General features: G+C 44.9%; 1 protein-coding gene across 7 annotated transcripts in view; it reads left to right on the forward strand.

Annotated features, from left to right (window-relative positions):
• FRMD4A (FERM domain containing 4A) overlaps positions 1-27,845 on the forward strand; it is a 520,746-nt gene that overhangs the window by 337,086 nt on the left and 155,815 nt on the right. For all 7 annotated transcript variants that reach the window (XM_055428694.2, XM_088844071.1, XM_055428684.2 and 4 more), the window contains exon 3: positions 15,588-15,682. In XM_055428694.2, the coding sequence (XP_055284669.1) occupies positions 15,588-15,682 (95 nt within the window). The remainder of the gene's footprint in view (positions 1-15,587; positions 15,683-27,845) is intronic.

Below are 27,845 nucleotides of genomic sequence, written 5' to 3' on the forward strand. Positions count from 1 at the left end.
GAACTCGTTTATTTCACGTGTTTGATCACCTTCAGTGGAGTCTGTCTTATATAGTGTTTTAATCCCCCTATTTTACACCATCTAAAATTTTGTAAGCTTCCTCCGAGCCGTCTGAAAGTGGGGCTGGGGTTCAATGTAGGCAAATAATAAAATAGTATTTCTGATCTGAGAATGAGGGTCTTACAGGCGCACAGTTTTTCCTTGGACCCCGTAGCACATCATCTGTTCTCATCCACTTAATTAGCACATTGCACGGGAGGGGCTGCAGTGCTTTTGCTTTGTTGTCGGCTGACTTCAGTGAAACGGCTCTTCAGGAATAAATATTCCTCAGCCAAAAGTTGCTCTCCCCTCCTTTACCTCCTGAGACACGAACGCTCGTGTGCGCTTTCTCATCTCTCTTCCACCCTGGCGGCGAGAGTGCCTTCTTAATTATATTGGAAATGACATCATGGGCAGAGCTCACTGTCTCTCTAGCTTGTACCTGCCAGCAATTTGCAAGAGCCATGGGAGGAGGGTCCGCAGGGAGGAGCCTTGGGGAACTTCCAAATTAAAATGCTAACCAACCTCAGAAAGCCAGCACCATGCCTCGATAAGTCCCTGGAGCAGGAGAGAGATTTCTTTCTGGCCAGTAAATGTCGTTTTAACCCTAAAGAAGCAGGAGACAAGGACTGATGTGAGAGAGTACATCACCGTAGTGAATGGAGGCGAGCATCACCGAGCAGACACTGGGAGCAGACATGGGTGCTATTTAGGGCAAGTCTACCCAAATGAGTTCGTTTCCAAGGGAAGTTGTCTGCTTTCTCTTCTCCTTATTGCCTAGTGATGATTTATTCATGGTCTCTGAGATAAAGGATATGACAGTTCACTCAAAAGAGGATTTAGATTCCGATCAGAGTAGGCCCCTGTCAAAGCCATGAGGGGATAAGTAATTTGTATGGGGATTCAGTTACTGATGGAAGGAGAAAAGGAGAGTGTGCTTTTATTCAGCACCTTCATGCACCCAGGTTCTTTATAAATGATCATGTATTGACTCCTCACAGCAACCCATGAAGTAGGTGTTATTGTTCCAGTGTTTCAAAGTGAAAATAAATGCCGATCATGTTACACATGGAATCGAATTGGGTTTCCAAGCCCTAGAATCTGACTACAAATCCACTGACTAGACTGCATGAAAGGGGCCTTACATTTTAAGATCCATCATAGCACCATATATATTTTTAAGCCCCTCGCAATGTCCCAGTCTCCCCATCATCATGCTAGAAGGCAAGCTCTCTATTTCCTGTATGTGAGTGATGAAGCCATACTCTCTGAAAACCATCCATGCCCTTGGCATAAAACAGCAGGTGCCATCTTTCTGTACATCACATGTACCTGTCCCAGAAAATGTCTCTAACCTAACTCTTCCTCTCTGCGCTATTGCCATCTCATCCCCTTACTAATGAGACTCCTTAGAGCTCCTCGATACCGTGGACTACAGAATTTATGGCTGGAATGGTCAAGCCTCACCTTAGATTCCATGGCCTCCGGTGAACCACACAGAGCTAATTTCAAAGCTCCAATGTCCCATGCCCTGGAACGATGCTGTTCTTCACTCTTGCCTGAACATTAGGCAAAGGGAAGAACTCAGTGTGCAATGTCATGAAGACCTCAAGTTTGAAAGGGTTTGGGTGTCATTTGTCCCATTGGAAAGGTGACCAATTGGCCAGTTTCATCCTGGAGAACTCACTTCACCTTCCAGGGAGTGTATGGGTGGTTTACGTCAGAAATAGTAATTTATCACTCATGGTAGGACAAAATAGGGACATAACCTGGTATGCAGGGCAGGCTTTGAGTTAAAGGGAAAAATAGAAGTGGTAGACATGATGACCATGGACGATGAATCCCTTAGCATCCTCCATATTTGCTTCCAGAATCTCCAAATTCGGGCTGCAGACTGTCAGCCAGCCCAACCTTATAGAGACCATCTGAACACCATGCATCTTTTTGTGCTTTCGCCTCACTGAAGCAGTTATCATCTCATGAATTTGGAGAGGCTGCCAAGGGGAGCCACCCTGGATGAGTCTGCGTGACATTGCCCTGAGCAGGCTGGAGTCTGGGGGAGTACTGTGTTAATCAGCAGGCGCTCCCTACTGAACACCTGCCCGCCCACCCGGAGTCCCCAGGGAGCAGACCCTGAATAAAACAGGCTCCCCAGCCGGCTGGCAGGAGCACTTTGCATTTCTGGAGGAGTAATGATTATGTGCGCTTGTCAGAGCCTTCCCATTGGGCATCATTCAAATGCACGGATGAGAAAGACTCGGCTTCCCAGACTGATAGCAACCACAACTTTCCCCCACACAGGGACCAGGGTGTATCTTAGCAAAATGTGGAAGAAACCATGTGGAAATAAGAGGATGAGAACAAGGGAATACATTTGTATCGCATGAAGAATAATATATAAAAATAGTATAAAGGAAGGGGCCAAGTAAGTGGGAAACCGGAGGTTATTCCCTGGAAGTCCCTATTACTGATTAAATGACAGGGTCTGTTGGAAGGAGTGAGAATGGGGAGGAGGCAGAGGGATGAGGTTAAAGGGAGTTGGTTGCAGGGAGAAGTCAGGTTGGAGGAAAAGATGCACTAAAAGGAGGGGTTAGGAGTACAGACAGACACAATACATCCTTTCCTGGGGATACGAGTAACTTTGCCAAAGTATATGTCAGAGCGTCCTTCCTGGGTGCCTGGAGGTATAAGACCTCGTTGAAACCCGGGGACTGTCTTGCATCTGGGTCTGTGGTTTCTGGACCACATGGGGCCCCACAGTCTCTGCCTAGGAGTTCTGTGCTTCCAACAGCCTTGAGAGAGCATGGAGGTTTCATTCTCCCCCATGGTCAGCTTTCTTGTTAGACTGGTGGAGCAATCAAACCAAGACCCTTCAGTCTGTCCTGATCTATCAATTAAAAAAAATAACAAACCACCTTTATTAGGCACCTACTGTGTGCCAGGCACTGTGCTTGGGTGCAGGGCTACACATATTGATCAAACCTGATCCTGCCCTCCGAGAACATATTATCTGGCAGAATTCTGTTGCATTTAAAAAAAGCAGCTTCAAACTCTTCCTATCTGTGCTGTCTATTACATGCTGGATTATGCAGCTTTTAAAACCAAATCTTTGGAGTTAGTTCCGGTCTCGAGCCCCTCGTCTGCCCGTTGCCCCTGGGTGGTTGTGCCTTGGGCACAGTGACCGTTCTAAGCCCCAGTGTCTGCACGTGTGTACACCGTGTTACAGGTTTGCTCTGAAGGTGAAATAAGATGATATAAGTGAAGCATGCAGCCCAGAACCTGGAGCAGGGCAGGGGGCTGTAGAATATGGTGGTGTCCGGGGGCACAGGGGCAGCGGCAGCTGGAGGGAAAGCGGGAAAGGGCCAGGAAACCTGGACATTAGCATGGTGTGTGCAGTGACAGCTTTTTGTCTGCCAGGACTCCCACGTGATTGATGCCCTCTGGTTTTCTTTCCTTCCTGTTTCAGATCATTGCAGCCTTTTCTCAAACCACCTGCTTAAGTGGACTATTGTTGTTCAGTTGCTAAGTCCTGTCTGACTCTTTTCTGTGACCCCATGGACTGTAGCCCACCAGGCTCCTCTGTCCATGGGATTTCCCAGGCAAGAATACTAGAATGGGTTGCCATTTCCTTCATCAGTGGATCTTCCCGACCCAGGGATCAAACCTGCATCTCCTGCATTGGCAGGGGAGCCAACAGAGAAGCCCAATGTGGACTAGCAAAGGGCTGTCCTGGCCCCATGTATGCTGATCACTAAGGTGACCTCCCTTGTCCATGGAGAGGCTTCTCAGCCCCATGAATCTTAGTTTCCTGCCTTATCAGTTAAACGTGGGTTGGGTAACCAGTCAGTAGCTTTTAATATAATCCAGTGTTCCTAGGTGATTTATACCCGCCTGATCATTGAGTTAAATCTTCTGGTTACTAGCTTTGTGCATTTAGCAAGTTACTCCTTTTTCTGGGCTTTGGCTCCTCCTGTATTACATTGGGGTGATCCTGACATCTGCCTCCTGGGTAAGGATTGACTCACTTCTCTGCTGGGAGAGATGCTGCACCAGTAAACAGAAACCCTTAGTATTGGCTGTGACTGGAGTCAGCTTTGCTGCGATGCTCTGCTGCTGGTCCCTCCTGAGCTGGAGGTCAAGCATTTGTCTCCTGTCCTCTAATGAGTTGGGGTTCAGACTGAATAGGGACCTCCCAGATGGTGAGATGCTATCTCTGTCAGGACCCACTGAGATTTACAACACCCCTCTGTCCCTACCCCAGCCTATCCCAGGCGCCTGGGGGCCCTGAAGAACGAATCAGCCTACATAAAGCCGCCCCGCATTTGCCCCCAGCCACGGGAACCTAGGGGCTGCTGGAAGAGGCAGGAAGGAAGCCCGCCTCCTCAGCTAATCAGCCAGAGCATCAAGGGGGCGACCGGGAAGGGGAGCGCAGCTAGACCCGCGGCCGTGTGCGGGATGACCTCATGCATTCTCTTGGTCGCCGGCGCCTCCTCCCCAGGATGAAGAAGCAGCCAACCAGCGCTCAGCTGCTTATTGCCGACCCCCCAGTGGGGAGCGGAGGGCGGGAGCCAGGTTCCCAGCTGCTCCGGGAAGCACAATAACAGGCAGGGCTTCAAAGAGGCCGCAGGCCAGCTCTGGCGTCATTAATTCAGAGCTGGCCCTCTTCACCTCCCTGCCTCCCTCTAGGTTTTCAGAAAAGTTGGGAAGAAACAGCACACTAACCTCGCTTGCTGTCTTTCCACTCTCAGCACAGGACTCTGCCACCCTACAGCTGCTCTGCCTCCGCCTCCTTCTCCGGGCGGGAATCACATTTTTCTGGGATGGGGGATGGCAGTGCCCAGTGCCCAGGGGCGGATGTGATCCAGCTGTCCCCAGCAGCCTGGCAGTCACAGGGGGCACTGTGGCCACAAGTGAGTTGTCCAGAACAGCCTTGGGGAGGAAGGAAAGGGGAGAGGGTGATATCTCAGTCTCCCAGCCCTGTGATTCCTCCCAAAGCACAGATGGGAGCCATGTGAGGTTTTAATTTTTTAATGCAATTAATTCAGAAGTAGCAATTCCATTGATTTCGAATCTGTGAGTTGCCCTCAAGGAATGGGGGATGACAGGAAAGGGCTTGAGGGGAGAAGTGACTGAGTTAAAGCTGCTGGCAGCCACTGGCTGCCTCCGATCAGCCCCTGAGACAAAGGTGCACTAGCTGGACTTGTGTTTGCGGCTTCCTTGCCCGGGTCAATGGCATTATAAAGAGAAAGTGCAAATACTAGTACAGGGCTTTCTGCGGAGACCCCATTTTATGTCTCAAACAACCAAGAGGTTTGGGTTTTCCTGTCGGTAGGACCTGAACGCCAGGCTCTGTGGGGCTTCTGTCTGTAGATGTGCGTTCGTTTTCTGAGGCTGCCATAACAAATCACCACAAACTTGGGTGCTTGAAATAACAAACACATTCTCTCACAGTTCTGAAAGGCAGAAGCCAAAGTCAAGCTGTCAGCAGAGCTGAGCTTCCTCTGGAAGCTGGAGGGGAAAATCCACTCTTTTCAGCTTCTGGTGACTGCCAGCCTTCCCTGACACGTGGTTTCATCACTCCCATCTCTGTCTTCACACGGTCCTCTAGTGTGTGGCTGTATACATCAGAACTCCATCCGTCTCTCTCCTAGTAGGATCTGTGTGATTGCACTTCCTTTCAAGGATCATAATCACATCATTTGTAATCGAGGGTCATGTTCACCAGCTCCAGCATTTAGGACAGACCTTTTGGTAGGGGGGTCACCATTCAGCCCATTACAGGACACAGCAAGTCATGTCACAAAATACTTCACCATGTTCAGAGCACCCTGTTCTATTTGAAGAAGCTAAAACAGGCAAGTAACCCAAGTGTCCATCAGTGGATCAATAAATAAATAGAATGTGGTTCATTCATACTGTGGAATATTATTCAGCCCTGAAAAGTAAGGAAATTCTGATACCTGCTGCCACGTGAATGAACTCTGAAGATGTTACGCTAAGTGAAATAAGCCAGCCACAAAAGGACAAACACTTTATAATTGTACTTGGATGGAGTACCTGAAGTAGTCAGGTTCATAGAAATGGAAAGCAGACTGATGGTTGCCAGGGGCTGGAGGAGGGGGGAATGGGGAATTGTTTTGCAAGAGGAAATATTCTAGGGTTGCACAACAGTGTGAATACTTAAAAGTAGTTAAGATGCTCAATTTTATGTTATGTGTGTTTTACCATACTTTTAAAAATGTTTGAATTAAAAGTAATGCTGTTTGTTAACGCATATAGGTGGAATCTAAAAAGAATGGTCCAGGTGAACCTATTTGCAGGGCAGAGACAGAGGCAGATAGAGAGAGTGGACGTGTGGACGTGAAGAAGGAGTGGACTGGAAGGTTGGGCTAACGTATTACCCTGCCATGCGTGAAATAGACAGCTAGCAGCAACCTGTCGTATAACACAGGAACTCAGCTCATGATGACCTGGAGGGGTGGGATGGCAGGGAAGGCAGGCTCAAGAGGGAGGAGATAAATTTGTATATATATAGCTGATTCCTAGCAGAAACCAACATAACATTGCAAAGCAACTGTACCCCAATTTAAAAAATGTTAAAGGATAATAAAAATAAATAAATATACTGCAACATAGGAGTATGCATGCCAAGGATGAACAAAATCCCTGTGGTAAATGCTAGGAGTTCAGAGGAGAATGAGACTATTTAGAGATGGGATGATCCAGGGTCCTTCCTGGAAGAAGTGGGCCTTGAGCAAAGTAAAATTGAAATGGGTGGGGGCAGGGGAGAGAGGATATTGTGGGCAAAGGTTTGAAAATAGAAATGAGATTGGTGGGTTTTTTTTTTTTTCACTCTGATACAAACAGATTGGATAGAAATGAGCACTTTGGGAGAGAATTGGAGAAAAGTGAGATTGGATAGGCCCTATATTCAAAAGAGTGGCCTTAAATACCAGACTGGCCTTTACAACTTGATACCATTTAGGAGATTATTATAATAGTTCATAGGTGAGATAATGAGCATCTGAAATAATGGTGAACACATAGAACATTCACTTTGTCTCAAGCACTTGCTCTGGCACCTAATGTGGGTCAGTATTAATTCATTCAGTCCTCATTGCAGTCCTGTGATGTGGGCGTGGAGATCATCCCCCTTTTGCAGCCAAGGAAACTGAGGTGCAGAGAGGTCAAGTGACTTGCCCGAGATTGGATAAGAAGGATGGCTAAGTTAACTGATAGATTTAAGAGATCCAGAGAGATCCAGAATGGTTGCAGAGTATTTTAGAAAGAGTAACTAGACCCTTGAGAACATTGGGCAGGTTTTAGGGAAGGAAGGAACTAAATTTAATAAAAAGCTTAATGAATAAAGAATCCAAGGGCAGGAGTCTTAATTTGTCAATCTAGTTCATAATTTTATATTATAAAATTTCCTCATAATATTATAGAGGAAAATGCTGAGGTTCATAGCAGTTACACAGTTTGTCTAAGAGTATCTCTCTGGAATGGATCCATGTTAAGTGGAAAGTAGACTGTGTGATTGATAATAAAAATATTCTGTGGAGAACTGGAGAGGAACTAGGGTACCATCTGGTGAGCTGATTCCTCTCGCCACACCTTGCCTGGACAGTTCACAGGGTCAGCTAGAAGGATCATGTGTGCCCAGAGCACTGTATAGCCATGTGTCCGTGTGACGTGTTCTTTTGATCTTTACAATCCAATCATGTCCCACCCTTGGAAGCCAGAATAGACGGGGCACTTTCTGGAACCCTGTCCATGCAGGTATGTGCACAGTTTCCCACTAGAACAGTCTAGAGCCCTGGGAACTCAGATCTGTAAGACGTTTATAAAGAAATTCTATTTGTCAGTTATAAGGAGGATTAAAAGCCTGGAAGGGCACATGGGGAAAGAATCTGAGATAGAAAAAGAAAATGAGAAAAGCTGTTGAGTGAACAAAATTCATTATGGGTTGAGAGAAAGTCAGTCTTAAATGTCATGACCTCAGAGAGCCTGGATGGCGCCAGTCACCCAGAACAGGCTGTTTCTAACCCACAACGCATAGGGCTTGCCTTGCTCACATTGGCATTGAGGCCTCAGCCACATTTGTCCTGTAGAACCCGGTCAGTCTACCAGCCACCTGGCTGGCCTCGCTCCCAGCCAAATCCTGCAAAGTTCCACAAATGTTTACAGCACAAGTAATTGGCAAATTATGATCAGCAGATTTTGTAAACGTCCCTTCAAAGTAACTAATAGCATAAAGCTTTCTGCTTACCCAGCAGTGTTCACCAAATGAGTTTAGGAAACGTTCTGGACGATTTAAGTTCATTAATCACCACCGCCTCAAGGTGGGGTATTGTCTTAGTTTGCAAGATCAGGGAATCACTGACTGATGCCTTGCTGCTGCTGCTGCTGCTAAGTCATTTCAGTTGTGTCCGACTCTGTGCAACCCCATAGATGGTAGCCCACCAGGCTCCGCCGTCTCTGAGATTCTCCAGGCAAGAACACTGGAGTGGGCTGCCATTTCCTTCTCCAATGCATGAAAGTGAAAAGTGAAAGTGAAGTCGCTCAGTCGTATCCGACTCTTCGTGACCCCATGGACTACAGCCTACCAGGCTCCTCCACCCATGGGATTTTCCAGGCAAGAGTACTGGAATGGGTTGCCATTGCCTTCTTAAACAGCTTTAAACCTACCATACAGGGAATTACAATTTCAGTGCCTGAATCAATTGGATAAGCTAGGTTATGCTCTGATGCCAAAACCAACCCCTAAGGTCATGGTGAAAACTTAACAGTGAGGTTTATTTCTCACTCATGCTACTTATCCATGAGGTGGGTGGGAGAGCTTGCTCTTACTGGTAGAGCGGCTACCGGCTAGGGCATTGCCAGTCACCATGACAGTGGAAGAGGAATGCATCTTATTTTTTTAAGATTTTTTTTGATGTGGATCATTTTTAAAGTCTTTATTGAATTTGTTACAAGATTGCTTCTGTTTTATGTTTTGGTTTTTTGGTCTTGAGCCATTTGGGATGTTATTAGCTCCCTGACCAGGGTTTGAACCTGCACCACCTGCATCAGAAGGTGGATTCTTAACTACTGGACTGCCAGGATGATAATGTCATCATATAGGAGACTGCTCATATGAAGGACATGGCAGTACCTCAGTAAGTTCTTTGAAAGGCATGAGATTGAAAGAACGGGAATTAAATATATAATTTGATTGTTTCAGATGACTGGCTAAGGTAGCCCCATGCCTCCATTTCTGCAGAGAAAAGGCCTTACTGATAGGACTCAAATATTAATATTTAAGGCCTATGGGCTAAAGCTGAAACTCCAATACTTTGGCCACCTCATGTGACGAGTTGACTCACTGGAAAAGAGTCTGATGCTAGGAGGGACTGAGGGTAGGAGGAGACGGGGACGGCAGAGAATGAGATGGCTGGATGGCATCACCGACTCGATGGACATGAGTTTGAGTGAACTCCGGGAGTTGGTGATGGACAGGGAGGCCTGGCGTGCTGTGGTTCATGGGGTCGCAAAGAGTCGGACACAACTAAGCGACTGAACTGAACTGAACTGAACTGATGGGCTAAGACTACAGTACTTTTCCCAGCTCATTTCCTTTTCCCAGACTCCCCTCCACCTCTCCTGCACACAGGCTGGTCATTCACCCAGCCCATTCTATGGAACGATTACAGTATTTAGTCATGTGATAGATGACTTCTAGTCTCTTCCTGGGTAAATTTGTGTACCTCTGGTCAATTCCATTGAGATGATGGCTTTCAAGTTTAACTCTCTTCTTTTCTTGGCTAAATTTGTATACCCCTGGTCATTTCCCTTGAGATGATGGCTTTCAAGTTTAACTCTCAAAGAGAAGGAAATCTTATTTCCATCATTTCCAAGTTTAGGCTGGGAATCTCCCCATTACCTCTAAGAACCCACAAATAATGAATTAATAGTCACACCTCATTTTAGAGAACCAGTTTAATCCAATGTGCACCCCCTGTGCATCCTCTATCACCATTCACCAGAGTTGACCTCATGTGACTTGCCATTTAAAAAAAAATAAAATCTGTTCCAAGACCAGTGAGGATGCTTTTACACATGTGACACAAGCTTCAAAGGCAGACCCCAAAGATGATGAAAATGTTTAAAGAAATAGCAAATTATAGAAATGCTGTGACTGCTCTGAAAGGGATGCAAGCATTTGGAAGGATGGATTACAGTACTTTGCAATGTAAAAATCAGCCTTGCCTCCCTCCATTGGGTCACAGCCTCTGCATTAAATACTTTTTATCTGGGCAGCCAGGTACCTCGTGGGGAAGGAGGTGATGCTCACGCCACAGCCCCACAGCATCCCTCAGCAAATACAGCCTGAAGCTTCAAGAGCCCTCCTCCCCTTGGATTCTACTTGTCACTCATTAATGATGCTCTGAGATGTGCCACATTTACTCCCCTGCCTTCCTTAGTGTGAATGGAAGTATAGCATATGGGATGACATTGATTTATCAAAATGGATTCTCCTGTTGATTTATGTCTTCTGGGGGGAGGAAGCTCTGCCCCCGCTTCAAAACCACTCTCGTCATTTTTGGCAGTTTTCATTGGTAAATTGATGGTGATGAGACCCCGAGGCTGCTATGCTGGGAGCCCAGAATGAGGCAGCAGAGACGGAACCATCTGCTTTGGCTTTTTGAAATGAACACTAGCTGTTACTCTGTGCCCTAATGAAAGTCTCAGGGCCTATTGGCAAGTACTGTGTGCTGTGCCTTTTTGTATCTCCTGCAGGGTTCGCTAGTGCCCTACACGTTTTAGGCACTCCATGTTTGTTGGGTCAAAGGAAGTGCCCCTGTCTTAGTCTGCCTGGGCTGCCTAACAAATAAATAGACCTGGAGGCTTAGATACGAGACACTGATTTTGTCACAGTTGTGTGGGGTGGAAGTCTGAGGTCTGGGTGCCAGCCTGGTTGGGCTCTATGAGGGCTCTTTTCTTGACTTGGAGACTGCAGCCTTCTCACTGTGGCCTCATCTGGTGGAGAGAAGGCAAGCCAGCTTGCTGGGATCTCTTCTAAGGACACTAATCCCATCATGAGAACCTGCCCTCATGACCTCATCTAACCCTGATCAGCTCCCAAAGGCTCCACTGCCTAATACCATCACAGTGAGGTTTAGGGCTTCCTCATATGAATTTGGGAGGAGGGACACAGTACAGTCCTTAGTAGCACCAAAAAAGTGAAATAAGAAACTAAACTGTCTTGTAACTCTATTTTTTTTTTAACCATCTTAACCCATTTCACCCACCCCTACTCATCCCCCCATCTCTGGCAACCATCAGTCTGTTCTGTGTATCTATGAAGTGTTTTTTAATTTTCTTTTTTAGATTCCACATATAAATGAGACCATATAGTATTTGTCTTTCTCTGTTTGATTTATTTCACTTAGCATAATACCCTCAAGGTCCACCCATGTTGTTGTGAATGGTAAAATTTCCCTCTTCTTTATGGCTGAATAATACTGCATTGTGTGTATATACCACACTTTCTTTACCCATTCATCTATAGATGGACACTTAGCTTGCTTCCATGTCTAGACTATAGTAAATAATGCTGCAGTGAACAAGGGGGTACATATGTCTTTTCAAGTTAGTGTTTTTGTTTATTTTGGATAGATACCCAGAAGTGGAATTGCAAGATCATATGCTAGTTCTAAAGCTGTTATGTAACTCTTTGTTAAAATTAATTTTTATTTATTTTATTTCTGGCTGTGTTGGCTGTCTGTTGCTGCACACAGGGCTTCTTTAGTTGCGGCGAGTGGGGGCCACTCAGTGGCTGTGCGTGGGCTTCTCACTGCAGTGGCTTCTCTTATTGTGGCGCACAGGCTCTAGGCTTTCAGGCTTCGGTATTTGCAGTACACTGGTTCAGTAGTTTCAGTGCACAGGTCCAGTTGCTCCGTGGCACATGAGATCCTCCCAGATCAGGAATCAAACCCGTGTCCCTCGCCCTGGCAGGTGGACTCTCAACCACTGGACCAACAGGGAAGTCCTGCTATGTAACTCTTGATTTACACATCTTATCCACCTCTTAATAGAAAAATGGAACAAAGTAACCACCAGGAAATATACTCAGGAATGGTATACTAATGTGCATAAGTGGAAATACACACACACACACACACACGTTTTCTCGTCTTGAATCCTTTTTTGCTTTGTACTTAGAGACATCCAGCGAGTATGCTTGGAACAGGGCAGTTTTGTAGAATAAAGGCAATGCATCTACAAAAACCTGATCTTGGAGACAATTTAGAAATAGTTGATACCTTTTGGCTCCACATCTCTATTATCAGCCTTTCCTTCCCCTCCTACATCTGAACCTGGTGGTGGCAGTGGTGTTCAGTTGCCAAGTCGTGTCTGACTCTTTGTGACCCTGTGACTGCAGCACACCAGGCTTCCCGATCCTTTACTACCTCCTGGAATTTGCTCAGACTCAGTTCATTGAGTTGGGGATGCTATCTAACCATCTCATCCTCTGCCACACTCTTCTCCTGTCCTCAGTCTTTCCCAGCGTCAGAGTCTTGTCCAGTGAGTCAGCTCTTCACATCAGGTGGCCAAAGTCTTAGAGCTTTAGCATCAGTCCTTCCAATGAATATTCAGGGTTGATTTCCTTTAGGATTGACTGGTTTGATCTCCTTGCTGTTCAAGGGACTCTCAAGAGTCTTCTCCAGCACCACAGTTCAAAAGCATCAATTCTTTGGTGTTCAGCCTTCTTTATGGTCCAACTCTCACATCTATACATGACCACTGGGAAAACCATAGCTTTGACTATATGAACTTTTGTCAGCAAAGAGAAGTCTCTGCTTTTTAATATGCTGTCTATATTTGTCATAACATTTTTTTCCAAAGAGCAAGCGCCTTTTAATTTCATGACTGCAGTCACTGTTCACAGTGATTTTGGAGCCCAAGAATAAAACATGAACCTAGTAGTCTGTAGTCATCTCAACAGTAATAGGCCAGAGTGATGGATGTATTGACAATGCAAACAGCTACAATGATTTCATACCTAAGGCTCTGACACACTCCTTTAGATTGGCAGAGATGTTCAGGAAAGAGTTGATGATAAAAATATTCTTGGAAAGGCAGATTTTTGGTTTATTCTTAAATAACTATTCTCAAGTTCCTTTGGCCTTAGTGTTAACATTTCTGGCAGGAAGATACTCTTATTGTTTGAATTTTAAATTATAGAGCATATAGAATGATTGGGGCTTCCCAAGTGGCTCAGATGGTAAAGAATCTGCTTGCCAATGCAGGAGACGCTGGTTTGATCCCCGGGTTGGGAAGATCCCCCTGGAGAAGGAAATGGCAACTTACTCCAGTATTCTTGCCTGAAGAATTCCATGGACAGAGAAGGCTGGTGGGCTATAGTACATGGGGTCACAAAGTCAGACGCAACTGAGAGACTAACACACACACACACGTATAGAGTAGTCATGGGTAGATTCTGGAACCAGGGTTCAAATCTCAACCCCAGTACATAAAGAGAGATGTTTAATCTTTGGGCACCTGTTTCCTCCCCATACAATGGAATTAATAATAGAACCACCTTATAGAATTGTGATGAGGGTTAAAGAAGCTGGTGTTTGTAAAGTGCTTGGAACAGGCCCTCGCACATAGCAAATAGCACATCAGTTCAGTTCAGTTCAGTTCAGTCACTCAGTCGTGTCCGACTCTTTGCGACCCCGTGAACCACAGCACGCCAGGCCTCCCTGTCCATCACCAACTCCCGGAGTTCACTCAAACTCGTGTCCATCGAGTCAGTGATGCCATCCAGCCATCTCATTCTCTGTCGTCCCCGTCTCCTCCCACCCCCAATCCCTCCCAGCATCAGAGGCTTTTCCAGTGAGTCAACTCTTCACATGAGGTGGCCAAAGTATTGGAGTTTCAGCTTTAGCATCAGTCCTTCCAATGAACACCCAGGATTGATCTCCTTTAGAATGGACTGGTTGGATCTCCTTGCAGTCCAAGGGACTCTCAAGAGTCTTCTCCAGCACCAAAGTTCAAAAGCATCAATTCTTCGGCGATCAGCTTTCTTCACAGTCCAACACTCACATCCATACATGACCACGGGAAAAACCATAGCCTTGACTAGATGGACCTTGGTTGGCAAAGTAATGTCTCTGCTTTTTAATATACTATCAAGGTTGGTCATAACTTTCCTTCCAAGGAGCAAGCGTCTTTTAATTTCATGGCTGCAATCAGCATCTGCAATGATTTTGGAGCCCAAAAAAATAAAGTCTGACACTGTTTCCATAGCAAATACTATATAAGTGCATGGTATCCCTGGTGGCTCAGAGGTTAATGCATCTGCCTCCAATGCGGGAGACCCGGGTTCGATCCCTGGGTCAGGAAGATCCCCTGAAGAAGGTAATGGTAACCCACTCCAGTATTCTTGCCTGGAGAATCCCATGGATGGAGAAGCCTGGTAGGCTACAGTCCACGGGGTCGCAAAGAGTTGGACACGACTGAGCGACTGAACAGAACAGACAGAAATATATATATATATATTAGGTTGGCTACAAAGTTCAAGTTTTTCCATTATATCTTATGGGAAAATAAAAATGAACTTATTGGCTAAACCAATATATCTATCTTCATATTCTATAATATATTAATTATAGTATTAATATAGTATTATATAACATTTGTGTTATGCAATATATATTTGATATATGTCACAGCATATATATATTACATATGTTAGTGTTAGTTGCTTAGTATTGTCTGGCTCTTTGCACCCCAACCTGCCAGGCTCCTCAGTCCATGAGATTTCTCAGGAAGAATACTGGAGTGGGCAGCCATTTCCTTCTCCAAAGGATCTTCCCGACCCAGGGATCGAACCCATGCCTCCTGCAAGGCAGGCAGATTCTTTACCATCTGAGCCACCAGGGTAGCCCATTACATATGTATGACTATGTATTTATATAAGGGACATCCCTGATGGCTCAGACAGTAAAGCATCTTCCTACAATGCGGGAGACCCGGGTTCAGTCCCTGGGTTGGGACGATCTCCTGGAGAAGGAAATGGCAACCCACTCCAGTACTCTTGCCTGGAGAATCCCATGGATGGAGGAGCCTGGTAGGCTACAGTCCATGGAGTCGCAAACAGTCGGACACGACTGAGTGACTTCACTTTCACTTTTGTGTGTGTGTGTGTGTGTGTGTGTGTGTGTGTATATATATATATTTTTTTTTTTAATAGGATATCTCCCTGTCAACTCAGTATAAAATGTTCTCCTGTGTCGGGGAGGAGAGCTGTGAGGTCTGACAGCCTTGTCAGTGAGCCAGTACCATTTGTTGATAGTACAAACTACCAGTAAACAAGGCAGAAGGTCTCAGTCCACTGATGGCCCTGTCCTCATTGTCAACTCCTTGGGTTTTATAAAAACCATGTGTATGGATGTTCTTGAACTTTGAGACATTCCCCTCAAGAAATTTGAGATTGAGATTGCATGTTTCAGGAAACGGAATCTCTCATCACTTACTCTTCCATTTTGTTCTCTCTCCAGCCCAAGCTTTTGGCCAAGGAGCTGCTTGACCTCGTGGCCTCTCACTTCAACCTGAAGGAGAAGGAATACTTTGGAATTGCCTTCACGGATGAGACGTAAGTACCCACGTGTTCAGAGAACCCGAAGGGAAAATATGGAACCCGAAATCGCACTGTCTGAACTGTCCGCAGTGAAGGCTGCTGCCGGCCACTTCGGTCTTGTGGTTCAGGGTCAGTCCAAGTTCATCATTTGAATTTCAAAAGCCTTGTGATCATGCCTGGAACAGCCAAAGGATATAATTAGGGTGATGCTCATATTATGAAATTATTAGGTAAACCAGTTCTTATAATCAAGCCAGTGCGTGTTCAGAACTGAAATGTTTCTTTTTTTAAAAAAGTCTGGGTTTGTTTTCTGTTAAACGAAAGCGTCTAGAAATGCAGCATTTCTGTCCAGTGTTGGAATAACAATCACAGGAAGTCAATGCGATGATAAATTCAAAGTGAAGAGTATCTGTGCAGTTTCACTGTCAACGATGAAGTGGACTATAAAAACGGAAAATCCAGACTGCTCATCTGGTGAAAAGTACGTTTGTGCTCAGTGAGCTTTCCATTTGGCTCTCTAAAGTGGTGTTTTGCAACACAAGGAAGGAGTATCTTTACTAAAATTTCAGTTTCCTTCTTAATATATTGTTAGTAAGAGTACAGTGTGCACCTGCAAAAATTCCTCGATACACTGTTCTAAGCAAATGTTTTACAGTTCTTGCTCCTTTGTGCATACACACACACACTTGCACACATGCTCCTCCAGATCCTTAGAGTTACGGAGATGATGTCCTAAAACATTAATAGATTAGGGTTAGCTTAGCATCTGGACAAGACGACTCAGGGAGGCAGGTCCCATTGAAGTAGGTTGGGCTCGGGAGCAAGGGCTGGAGGCATCCACATTGGTCAGTGCGAGAGATGATCAGGTGTATATGTGCGAGGACCCTCCGGGAGCTGCAGATGGATGGGGCGGCTGCAGCATTTATCATCCATATCAGGACCCTGTGGTAAAAGAGGGTGTAAATTGGGACTGTCTGGGGCAAACTGGGCAGATTATCAACCCTCTAAATTAGCAACCTTTCAGGTGGCAGTGTGAGCAGTATTGGGGGCAGAGTCACACCTGGCTCCAGAAAGTCAGGAGGAACAGGCTGCCCCTGGCCCTGGAGCCTCAGAGAACCGATCCTGCTTGTTCCTGGTCTAGAAGGATCGCTGTGCCTGCGGATGCGACCTCGTAAACAGGGCTGTGACCTGGAGGGCTGTGATGGGAAAGAGCCAGCGAAGTAATTTTAAAAATTGCTTTAAGACAAATATACAAATATACATGGAGAATAACCACTTTCACGAATGTAGTTGTTTTCTACCCTTTCTCCTGAAAACCACTGTAACCCTCTCAGCTGGTACCCAGACATTTTTCACTAATTAGAAGGAAACCACAGTTTCAATTCATCATATCCCATTGTTCACATTTCCCAAGTATGTTTCCTCTTCTCAGAGAGCCGGTGAACCCAAGATGGATCCCAATTCGACTTCCCTTTCAGATAAACAAGTCAGAGAACGAGCTTATTGTCCTGGGCCCAGGAGGAAAAAATACACCTGCCCAAGGTTTCAGATCACAGCCCTAATGGCACCCGCCAGGAAGAAATGAACGTCAGGGAGAAAGTCACTCTGCTCCCAGGAGAGATGAAAGCAGGAAACCCACACAGCACCACCCACCTGTCCCATCAAATGGAGCCTGCCTGCCCCAGGCTCCCTGGGCTGGTGGGGGAAGTGTGTGTGTGTCTGTGTGTGTGCACATGCACGCAGGCTGGAGGGAAGGGTCCCTCTCCCTGGACTGTGAACTGGCAGCTGGAGAGCCCTGTTGGGGAGGGTAGGGGTGATAGGAGGATATGAACCATCGTCTGGCACCGTCCAGAGGAAGAGTGGCCACCACCAACCTCTTCACCTGGGTGTGGGTGGGAGGGCTCCTCTGGCGATTGTAGAAGTGGCGGACAGCCAGCCGAGATCGGTGGACAAGACTTTGCAGCTGGCAGACAGTTCCTGGAAAAGAGATGGCAGATGGGCCTGACTCACCAGGGAACAGTGAGTATCAGGGACCCCTAGGAAATCAGGAACCATCCTCCAAGAGACCAGGATGAGGAGACAGAACAAAGGGAAGGCAGGGGTGGCCGTGACTCAGGGCATTGTCAGTCAAGGGCTGGCCACACCTGGGACCAAGGCGTTTGCTCATGGCCTCTTTGGTCATCTGACCTTTTCTCCTTTTCTTGGTGGGAAAGGAATGAATGAAAGCTGTGACCACAGAATGGTGGGGTGGGGCTTGGTCTGTGTGCTGTGCTGAGTTGCTCAGTCATGTACGACTCTCTGTGACTCTGTGGACTGCAGCCCACCAGGCTCCTCTGTCCATGGAATTCTCCAGGCAAGAATACTGGAGTGGGTTGCCATGCCCTATTCCAAGGGATCTTCCTGACCTAGGGATTGAACCCAGGTCTCCCGCATTGCTGGTAGATTCTTTACCGTCTGAGCCACCAGGGAAGCGTCTAGGGTGGTGATAATATGTCGGTAACCACTATCCTTGTCCTGTATCCCACCTCTGCTCTCACACGGGGCACTGCTAGACAGTAATGCCAGATCATTTAATAACTGGATTTTCAAATTGTGCTTGTGTATTAGGATAACATCACCGACTCTGTGGACATGAGTTTGAGTGAACTCCGGGAGTTGGTGATGGACAGGGAGGCCTGGCGTGCTGTGATTCATGGGGTCGCGGAGAGTCGGACACGACTGAGCGACTGAACTGAACTGATTGTGTTGTATGTTTGTGTGTGTGTGATCTCTGCAGGTACTACTCTGTGTATTTTATAATAATCATCCTTTATTGCAATCCATGGCATACCCCATGCATTTGCCTTTTTCCTAATTCACATCAAAACAAGACTTAGAAAGTGCTGTAGGGACTTCCCAGCCAGTTTAGTGGTTAAGACTCCACTCTCCCAGTTCAGGGGGCACCAGTTCCGTCCCTTGTTAGGGAACTTAAGGTCCCTCATGCTGCATGGTGCAGCCAAAAAATAGAAGAAAAAAGTGCTATAAGCTGTAAAATACTGGACTAGTGATAGGAATTGCCAGCAGTGTTATAATTCCTAATAGCACAATATGTGACTCGTAAACGGTCAGTGAGTCTTTCAGTGTGAACTGCTGTTGATGACATTTTGTAGGATCTGGATGGGCATGGAGAAAATAAATATGAAACAGAATGTAGATGAAACTGGAAGATTCTCTAAGTTCCCTTCACCCCTAAGTTGCATTCATTAATAGTGTCCAAGGCCACAGTTCCAGACTCTGTGTCCAGGGATATTTCCTACTGTTAGTTAATCAATGCAGGATTAGTACTAGGTCTATCTTCTGTTTATTTTTAATTCAATTTTTTAAACTTCTATGTAGAAATAATTAGTTATACAGAAAAGCTGCACAGGTAGTACAGAGTTCTCATATACCCCTCACCCAGCTTCCGCTAATGTGAATATCATAAATACCATGTGATAAGTATCAAAGTAAGACATTAAGCTTGGTATTGATGCTGTTAGTAACTGACCTACAGACTTTATTCAAATTTCACTACTTTACCCACTGAATGTCTTTTTCTATTTCCGGATTCAAGTGCATTTAGCCCCTTTTATTTTTAATAACTCTGCACAAATAAAAAGATATACAGGCAGACTTTGGTTTTTTATGGTTTCTTTTATTGCACTTCACAGATACTGTGTTTTTTACAGATTGAAGGTTTGTGTGGTAGCCCTTCATTGAGCAAGTCGGTCAGTGCCATTTTTCCAGCAGCATTTGCTCATCTTGTGTCTCTGTGTCATATGGTCTGGTAATTCTCACAATACTTCAAACTTTTTCATTTTTACTGTATTTTTTATGGTTTTCTGTGATCAGTGATCTTTGATGTTACTCTTGTAAAAAAGATTACAACTCACAGAAGGCTCAGATGATGGTTAGCGTTTTTTAGCCATAAAGTATATTTAATTAAAGTATGCACCTTCTCTTGGACAATGCTACTGCTGAGTTAATAGACCACTGTGTAGTGTAAACATAACTTCTGTATGCACTGGGAACCAAAAAATCCTCGTGACTCTCCTTTTTGTGGCATTCACTTTGTTTTGGTGGTCTGGAAGCAATCACTCAGTTTATCTCTGAGGTGTCCATAGATGGTTATCAGTGAATATCTGAAGTGTGGTGATCCATGCAAACTACGACATTTTAGCAGTCTTTAAAATGTTCTGAAGCCAAGTAAGAGCCTAGTGTACGGGTTTTTTTAATATAATTTTATTTATATATTTTTGTTTGTGCTGGGTTTTCATTGCCACATGCAGTCTTTAGTTGCAGCAAGCGGAGGCTACACTTTTTGTTTCTGTGCTCAGGCTTCTCATTGAGGTGGCTTCTCATGTTTTGGAGCACAGGCTCCAGGCACATGGGCTTCAGTAGTTGCAGCACACGGGCTCAGTAGTTGCGGTGTTTGGGCGTAATTGCTCCGTGGCATTTGGAATCTTCCTGGATAAGGAATCAAACCCATATCGCCTGGCAGACGACACTGTGCCACCAGGAAAGTCCTAGTATAAATTGGATCTTAAAATAATTAATGTTTTGCTCCTGACATGGTCCTCAACCTTGACTCCACATTGGATTCACCTTGGACAATTTATAAAATGCCAGTGTCTGGGCCCTACCCCCAGAAATTCTGATTCAACTGGTCAGGGTGTGGCCCGAGCATGAGGATTTTTGAAAGCTCTCCAGTTGATTCTTGTGTGTAGCCAGTTTGAAAACTGCTGTTGTAGAGCAGAGGGATGCTGGTGTAAGTTGTCTCTGCCCCCTCCCTCCAGATCCACGATCAAGCTGAGTTCATTCTAACTTTGAATATTTGGGGCCCATCAGGACTCATGCCACAAGCCTACAAAGTTATGAACTCTTCCCCATTCCAGATTCTGGAAACCTAACTGTTTAGAACCCACTCAGAACTTCAGATTTCATGTTGCCTAGAGTATAGATAGAGTAACCGAGATTTTAATTTATCAAACACTAACATTCATCATTTAAGGAAAGTTCTTTTTGTATGTTATTTTTGAAATATTCCCACTGCTGTTTCAACACCCAGGCTGATTTTTTTCAGAGGTCATGGTTCTGATGGTATAATTAAATCCATAAAACCCTATTTTTAGTTATCTGATCTATTCTCAGTCATAATTTTTCCTCTGTTTGGGTTTCTTTTTAAAAAAAACACAAACCTTATTGAGATGAAATTGACATACAAAACTGCACATATTTAAGGCTTCCCCCATGGCTTAGCAGGTAAAGAATCTGCCTGCAGTGCAGGAACCACAGGAGACTCAGGTTTGACCCCTGGGTCAGGAAGAGCCCCTGGAGAGGAAAATGGCAATCCACTCCAGTATTCTTGCCAGAAAAATCCCACGGACAGAGGAGTCTGGCGGGCTATGGTACAAAGCATCACAAAGAGTGGAACATGACTAAGCAAGCACAGCACATACTTAAAGTGTACAGTTCAATGCGTTTGTACATAGGCAAACGTGGATAGCATCCAAGTTTTTAATTTAAAAAAAGTTTTATTTCATATTGGACTTTAGTTGATTTATTTCATATTGGACTATAGCTGATTTACAATGTATAGGTGTACAGCAAAGTAATTCAGTTATATATATAGATATATCTATTCTTTTTCAAATTCTTTTCCCATTTAGGTTATTACGGAATATTGGCATAGGCAAACACCTATAACACCCAAGTTTTCCATTTTTAAAATAAAAAAGTTGACAGAGGATCCCACCATCAACAGCAATAACTGAACAGCTTTTAGGCTATTTGGCAGAAGTGGTCAAATACCCGTCAAGGTGAAGTCATGATTAATTGTAACATATTTAAATTTTAATTTCCTATCATAAATTTTAAGGATTGTTTGTCAAATGCTGTAAATGAGTATCTGTGTAAGAACACTTTAAGAAGTATTTAGAAAGTTGAAGGAAAAACATACAAAACTCAGTTAAGCCATTGGTGCACATTTTCAAAGCCATGTACAGTTTCAATGTATTCTCACGTACCAATTAGGAAAATGATAGCTCTTAACCTCTTATTTAATCACAGACCCCTGTGAAATTTAAGGAGTTACATTCCCTTACCCCCACAATTGTTTACACACAGAATAATTAGTGCTTAAATTTTAGAAGGTTCACAGGCACTCTGAAGCCAGAATCTAAGTTGAAGAACTGATTAAGGATTTTTTTAAAAACAACATGCTGTGTCTTAATTAATTGAGCCGTGGATAGGTACTGATAAGGGAGTGATTTATCTGAATAATTAAATGCCCATATCACACTGGAATTGCATCCGTAGACCCAATGCCAGGACAATGGGGAGAACCCTCGGTTCAGCAGCACCTTTGAGTCCCGTGTCCCTTGACTGGAACCAGGACCAGCATGGACTGAGACATGTGGAAAGTGTCTAGTCGATGAGCATCCCCAGTCACAAGCTGATGTGCAATTTAAAAAAGCAGAAAAGCAGTTTTCCAATTGCAGAAGAAACCACCACAAGTTGCAGCCCTGGGAATGTAATTTATTTAGAAATAGGTTTGGGATTTCCATTCATTAAATGCTCTGTACCATGCGACCGAGGAGAAAATCAATGGCTACAACCTCGGTGCCCGGGCTGTAATAGCTGCTTCTGGGAACGCAGCATTCAGCGTTCATTACCCCCTCAGAGGCAGCCCGCTGAGACCTTCAGACGCCGTGGCATACAACAGGACCTTCTGTTCAGGAACCAGAAAAGGGCTTTAGCAGAACTCTTCCTGTGTGCAGCTAAGAGAAAAAAGAATGAGGCAACCAGAAGGGGTCTTAAGAATCCAGCCTTTCTCCTGACCTTTTCCTCCCAAAGCCCAGTGGTACTGGGGAGCCTGGGCCCCAGCCTAGGTGAATTATCATTGTATACGGAGATTGTTTAGTTATGGCAGGAGCAGCGTCCAGACGTGGAGGGCAGTCACAGAACCAACAGCAATATTGATCTATGGGGCTTATCTAAAGCCAATATATTCGCTTCTCAGCAAATGTTTATTTAGCATCCACTATTGAGCCTGGAGATATAGAAGTAACTGGCCTGTGACCCCTTGGAGAGCTTGTATTTTTAGTTTAGGCAGTAAATATTTAAGATATAGGTAGGAGATACTAGAAAAGAAAATTTTGAGTAGCCTTCAGAGGACATTGTAGAGCAAACAGTCCCTCTGTGTGTAATAAAAAAGTTAAAGACATAAATTCAGATGGACAAAATAGCCCATGATCTAGTCATCCAGACTCCCTATATATTCCTTCTCTTAAACTTCATCTGTGTGTGTCTCTCTCTTGTAGACACACACACACACACACACACACACACTTGAAAGCCACTCTTTGAGGGAGTCTAGCTAAACCAGTATTCCTTGCTGTCCTCGCTGAGCACATGTACTTCTGACCCTAAGACACCAAAGAGCAGAATCTTCCTTTTGAAGAACTTCAAACCTAGCCTCTCCATCTAGTGACACCTGAAAGAACTTCATCTTCTTGCTTTGACATTTTTTGGAAGTGCTTTCCCTAAGAATCAGCTGTCTACAATAAAAACCTCTAAAAGGCACCGAGTCTCATTCTCCCCTGGGGCTCAAGACATGTTGGGTTCAGATAGACTTATCACACACCCCCACCCCAGTGATTCTCTACAAACAAAGCTCCTTTTAAGACCTTCTCTATTGAAGGTGCCATTCTGTGGACCAGAAATCTATTTGTATTGTATGGAGAAGCTAAAAGCAATCTGTTAAATAAATGCATCCAATTTCTGTTGCCTGGAATCAATTGCATATTTATTACTGACCCAACAGTTTGACCTATTGCCACCGTAAACCAAATAGGTGTTATCTTGCTCAGCTTTAAAGATAGTTATCAGTCAAGCAATAACAAAAATACCATGAGCATCTGCTGGGACTTTTTTTTTTTTTTTTTTGCTTTGTTATAGGCCAATGTACTGATGTGAATTCTCAAATGAAAAATCAATGAGATAATGAAACACAAGCTATCATGCATCTCTTAGTTAAATTGTATAGAGAAAATGCTTCTACTCTTTGCTTCCCATCCTACCTAAGCTTAAAGAAAAGAAAAAGAAGGTTTGAGGAAGAGACCTGATGTTGGGAACAAGCGGTGTTACATGAGGAAAAATAAAATCACAGACGGTGAGGAATCCTTGATACTGTTGGGTGTAGGAAATGTGACCTTGCAATCAGCAGAAAATATTTTAATTCATGGAAAGTGGTGGCCTCAGAAATGGGGTTTCCAGTTTGCTTTTTAATCCATCTCTTAGCTTTTGCCCAGATATTGGGCAGTTATCCTCAGGGACCCAGGGTGGATCACTGGTGCCTCAGTCTTTTCCTTTTGTAGCACCTTTGTAGTGGAGAGATTTTACAGACACATAAAGTGAAAGGGTCATGGGACTCCAGGTGCAGGAAGAGCCCTCCTCGAGGATTTCAGAATCCTGCGTGTGTGTGTGTGTGTGTGTGTGTGTGTGCGCGCGCACGCGCGTACATGCGTGTGCTGTCATTCCTTGCAGAACTGGGGTTGAGGAATCTGAGTAGAGAAAGTAGGGGGAGGAAGTTCATTTTCCCTCCAAGGCCAGCTATTCAGTTACGGGGGAATTCTGGCCTCCTTGTACTTTCTGCTTTTTGACCATTTTGATCAATGCTGAACTAATACATGGCTGGGAAGCAAGGAATTTGTCCCTGTAATGTTCTTTTAAACAGTTTAGTGTGGGCAATGAAATCACCTAGGGAAGTGGGCTCCATCCACCTGTTTGTTCTCCGTTAATACGGATGACGAAGATGGGCAATGAGCAGACCCCGTGGAGTGGTGACCTGGTAACAACCATGTCTGTGTTTCTTCAGAGGGTTCCCACTTTCAGGTTCTCCACCAAGTGAATTATGGCCCCCAGGGCAAATCCCCAGTGCTCTGAGTGGTTAGAAATGGTGTGCCCTTGGGTGGAATGAGAATTTCTCAAGCCTGACCCATTGATGGATCCTCAGGGCACAGGTAGAACATTCCATCTCAATTCCTCCTTATTCTTTGCATTTGGGATCATAGGAAAACTGCTGTGCACCATTCTAGTCTCTCTCTTGCAAGATTCTGGAAAAGGTTAGTCTCACCAAACTCTTTATCAAGAGTTATTGCAAGGCAAAAGATTAAAATTTAAATCTGCACGGTCATTGGGTGAATTTCTGTTCTGAGTTTTTACAGATTCTGTATTTGTTTGGGATCATTAATTACAGGGCCAAACTAACAGCTAAAGTTGTTTCCATTCCATCCCAAACTAACAATCAAAGTTCTGTGACCCTAAGGCCACACTCTGAACCACCTCCTTTTAAGTAACTCCCAAACACCAAGCCAATACTCCCCCTCCCATCCTTAATCACCCCAGAGTCAGTTACCAGAGGACCAGGGATAGCTCTTAAGACTCAAGGTCCACCAGAACTGTTCAGGCTAGCCAGTCCTAAGCTGTCCCCCATTCGTTTTCCATGAAAACCCCAGTGAAGTCTCTTCCTGTATCCTCCCCATATTCATTTCTGCCTCATGAACAACACTGGAGCTTCTTCTCATGACCCTGCATGGAGTGGCTGCCTCTCATTTCCAGGAAACCATGAGGAACAGTAAACTTTCCCTTCAGTGGCATTGACCTCTCAGTTCTGTCACTCACTCACTTTTGTAAGTTAAGATCAGGGCATACCTCGGCTTCTTTAAGAGGCAGTCATCTAGCCAGTGAGCAAGTACTTTGGTGTCCGTAATATTTGCCAAGTACTATGCTATGTGGACTGCAAGGAGATCCAACCAGTCCATTCTAAAGGAGATCAGTCCTGGGTGTTCATTGGAAGGACTGATGCTAAAGCTGAAACTCCAATACTTTGGCCACCTCAAGCGACGAGTTGACTCACTGGAAAAGAGTCTGATGCTGGGAGGGATTGGGGGTAGGAGGAGACAGGGACGACAGAGAATGAGATGGCTGGATGGCATCACCGACTCGATAGACATGAGTTTGAGTGAACTCCAGGAGTTGGTGATGGACAGGGAGGCCTGGCACGCTGTGATTCATGGGGTCGCAAAGAGTCGGACATGACTGAGCGACTGAACTGAACCGAACTGAACTGATGCTATCTATGTTCTAGGGATGATTCTGTTTTAATGTTGAAATCTTATAACTGAGCTGTAGAAACAGGTCCTATTTTTTAAATAACTAATTGCACTAGGCTATGCTAAATGCCTTGCAGATGACACAAACCAGAACTTCTGGAGACGTTGGAAAGAAAACCCAGACTTAGGCAATCAGAAGGCTTCACTAAAAGTAAGATTTGAACTCAGCCTTGAACAGTGGCTAGCATTCAGATAAAGAGGATGGAGAGAATGTTCCAAGGAGAAGAAACCAAATGATCGAAGTCCTGGGGTGAGCGTGTGTATGACATGTTTGCAGGAGGCTGAGCACAAAGAGAGGATCCTGGAAGATTTTGGACATTTTCAGAGGCCAAAGTGGGGGTGGGGGGAGACTGTGGGTTATTACACCTTGATAATGAGGTCTGTTTGTCTTACCTTCCAGTTAATCAAAATGCACATCCTGTTAACCTGAGGGAGTAGATCTCTCTGTGTTTTTCCTATGTAGAAAGTCTGTTGAGGAAAAGTGTGTACACAGAGTAAGTTCCATGGACTTCGGGAAGGGCAGCAGCAGAGCTGTGCCCAGGATGGGTGCTGTGAGAGTCCAGAGGAGTACCCACAGCCCAGGCTGGTGTGTGGTGTGAGGAAGGGGTACTAGGGAAGTCTTCCCAGAGGAGACACAGGAGAGCTGGGTCTTGAAGGATGGGCCAGACTTCACTGGGCAGTGAAGAGGAAAAAACGCATTCTAGGCAGAGGGAACAGCATGAGTTAAGGCACAGAGGTTTAAAACAACATGATCCCCACGGGGCATTGTCAACATTTCAGGTATGACCAGAGACAGTGGTGGCATTGAGGCCTTCTGTTTCCAGACCCCATGTTCTTTCTGACAAAAATTTATCCTGCCTTTCTGGAAGATGTTGGTACAATTGTTTTGCACAGAGAACTTCTTTCCATTCTTTTTTTTTTTTAACCCTTATACTCAGAATTGAGAAACTGCTTTAAACATGAAAGATAAAGTTAATAAAAAGAAATGTTTTGTCTAGATGAAAATTCCTGGAGGAGAAAGAGGCCAGAGTTCCTCCAACAGACACTCTTTTGAGGCAGCCCTCATCCTCATCTCTGGAGCCATGGGCTTGGGCTTAGGTGAAAGAGGGGTTTGTTTATTTTTGTGTGCAGAAGGTGCGGTTTGAAAGACATCTCAAAATGGAGATGGAAAGCCTCCAGCTTTCATTCTTTAGAGGCTTGGAGGAGTAAACCTTTTAATACAATGATGCAACAGTTTTTGTTCATTAAGCACAGCCTTTCACATGGGTGTATTCGTTATAAACACCAGTGTTACACAGCATCAGGCCTGAAGAAATGTTATGCAATAGTGTCTGCTCAGCACGGGCTTACTGAGTCACAGAGATGATGGGACTCTGAGCCCTTCTGAATGATGGGCTAAGACTGGGGAAGGAGAGGAGGGGAAAGGCACGAGGTGGATCCCGTTGCTCACCCTTGTTCTCTGATTCTGTCTTGCTCTTCAAAGACCAAGCTCCTCAACTTGTCACCAAGACCCTGGTCCCCACTTTCCAGCCACATCCCTTTCTGTTCACATGATGCCACGGTGCCAGGTTTTCCTCCCCACCTCAGGGCCTTTGCACATGCTGGCCTTGCTGCTTGGAATATTATTTCCTCTTCCTCTTTGCTTCCCTCCCATCATTCTTCAAATCTCAGTCAAACACCAAGCAGCATTTCTTGGACCCCCAGACTAGATTGGGTCCTTACAGGTCCTAAGTAATTGCAGAATTAATCGTGAAAATAATTGCTGAGTTCCTGTCTCCTGATAAGAATATAAGCATCAGGGGTAAAGGTACTGTGTCAATTTTGCTTACTGCTACATCTCCAGACCCTTATCTGGAGAAGATGATCAATTAATATTTATGGATGGAGGAAGGGAAGGAAGAAATAAATGCAGAAGTGACCCCATTTGCATATCATCAAGTATTTCCATGGCTCACTGTTTAAAATAGCTTTAATGAGGTAAAACT

This window comes from Moschus berezovskii, chromosome 15 (assembly GCF_049115385.1).
Source record: "Moschus berezovskii isolate FMDL1 chromosome 15, NW_MosBer_1.0, whole genome shotgun sequence".
In the NCBI taxonomy this organism is placed as follows: domain Eukaryota; kingdom Metazoa; phylum Chordata; class Mammalia; order Artiodactyla; family Moschidae; genus Moschus; species Moschus berezovskii.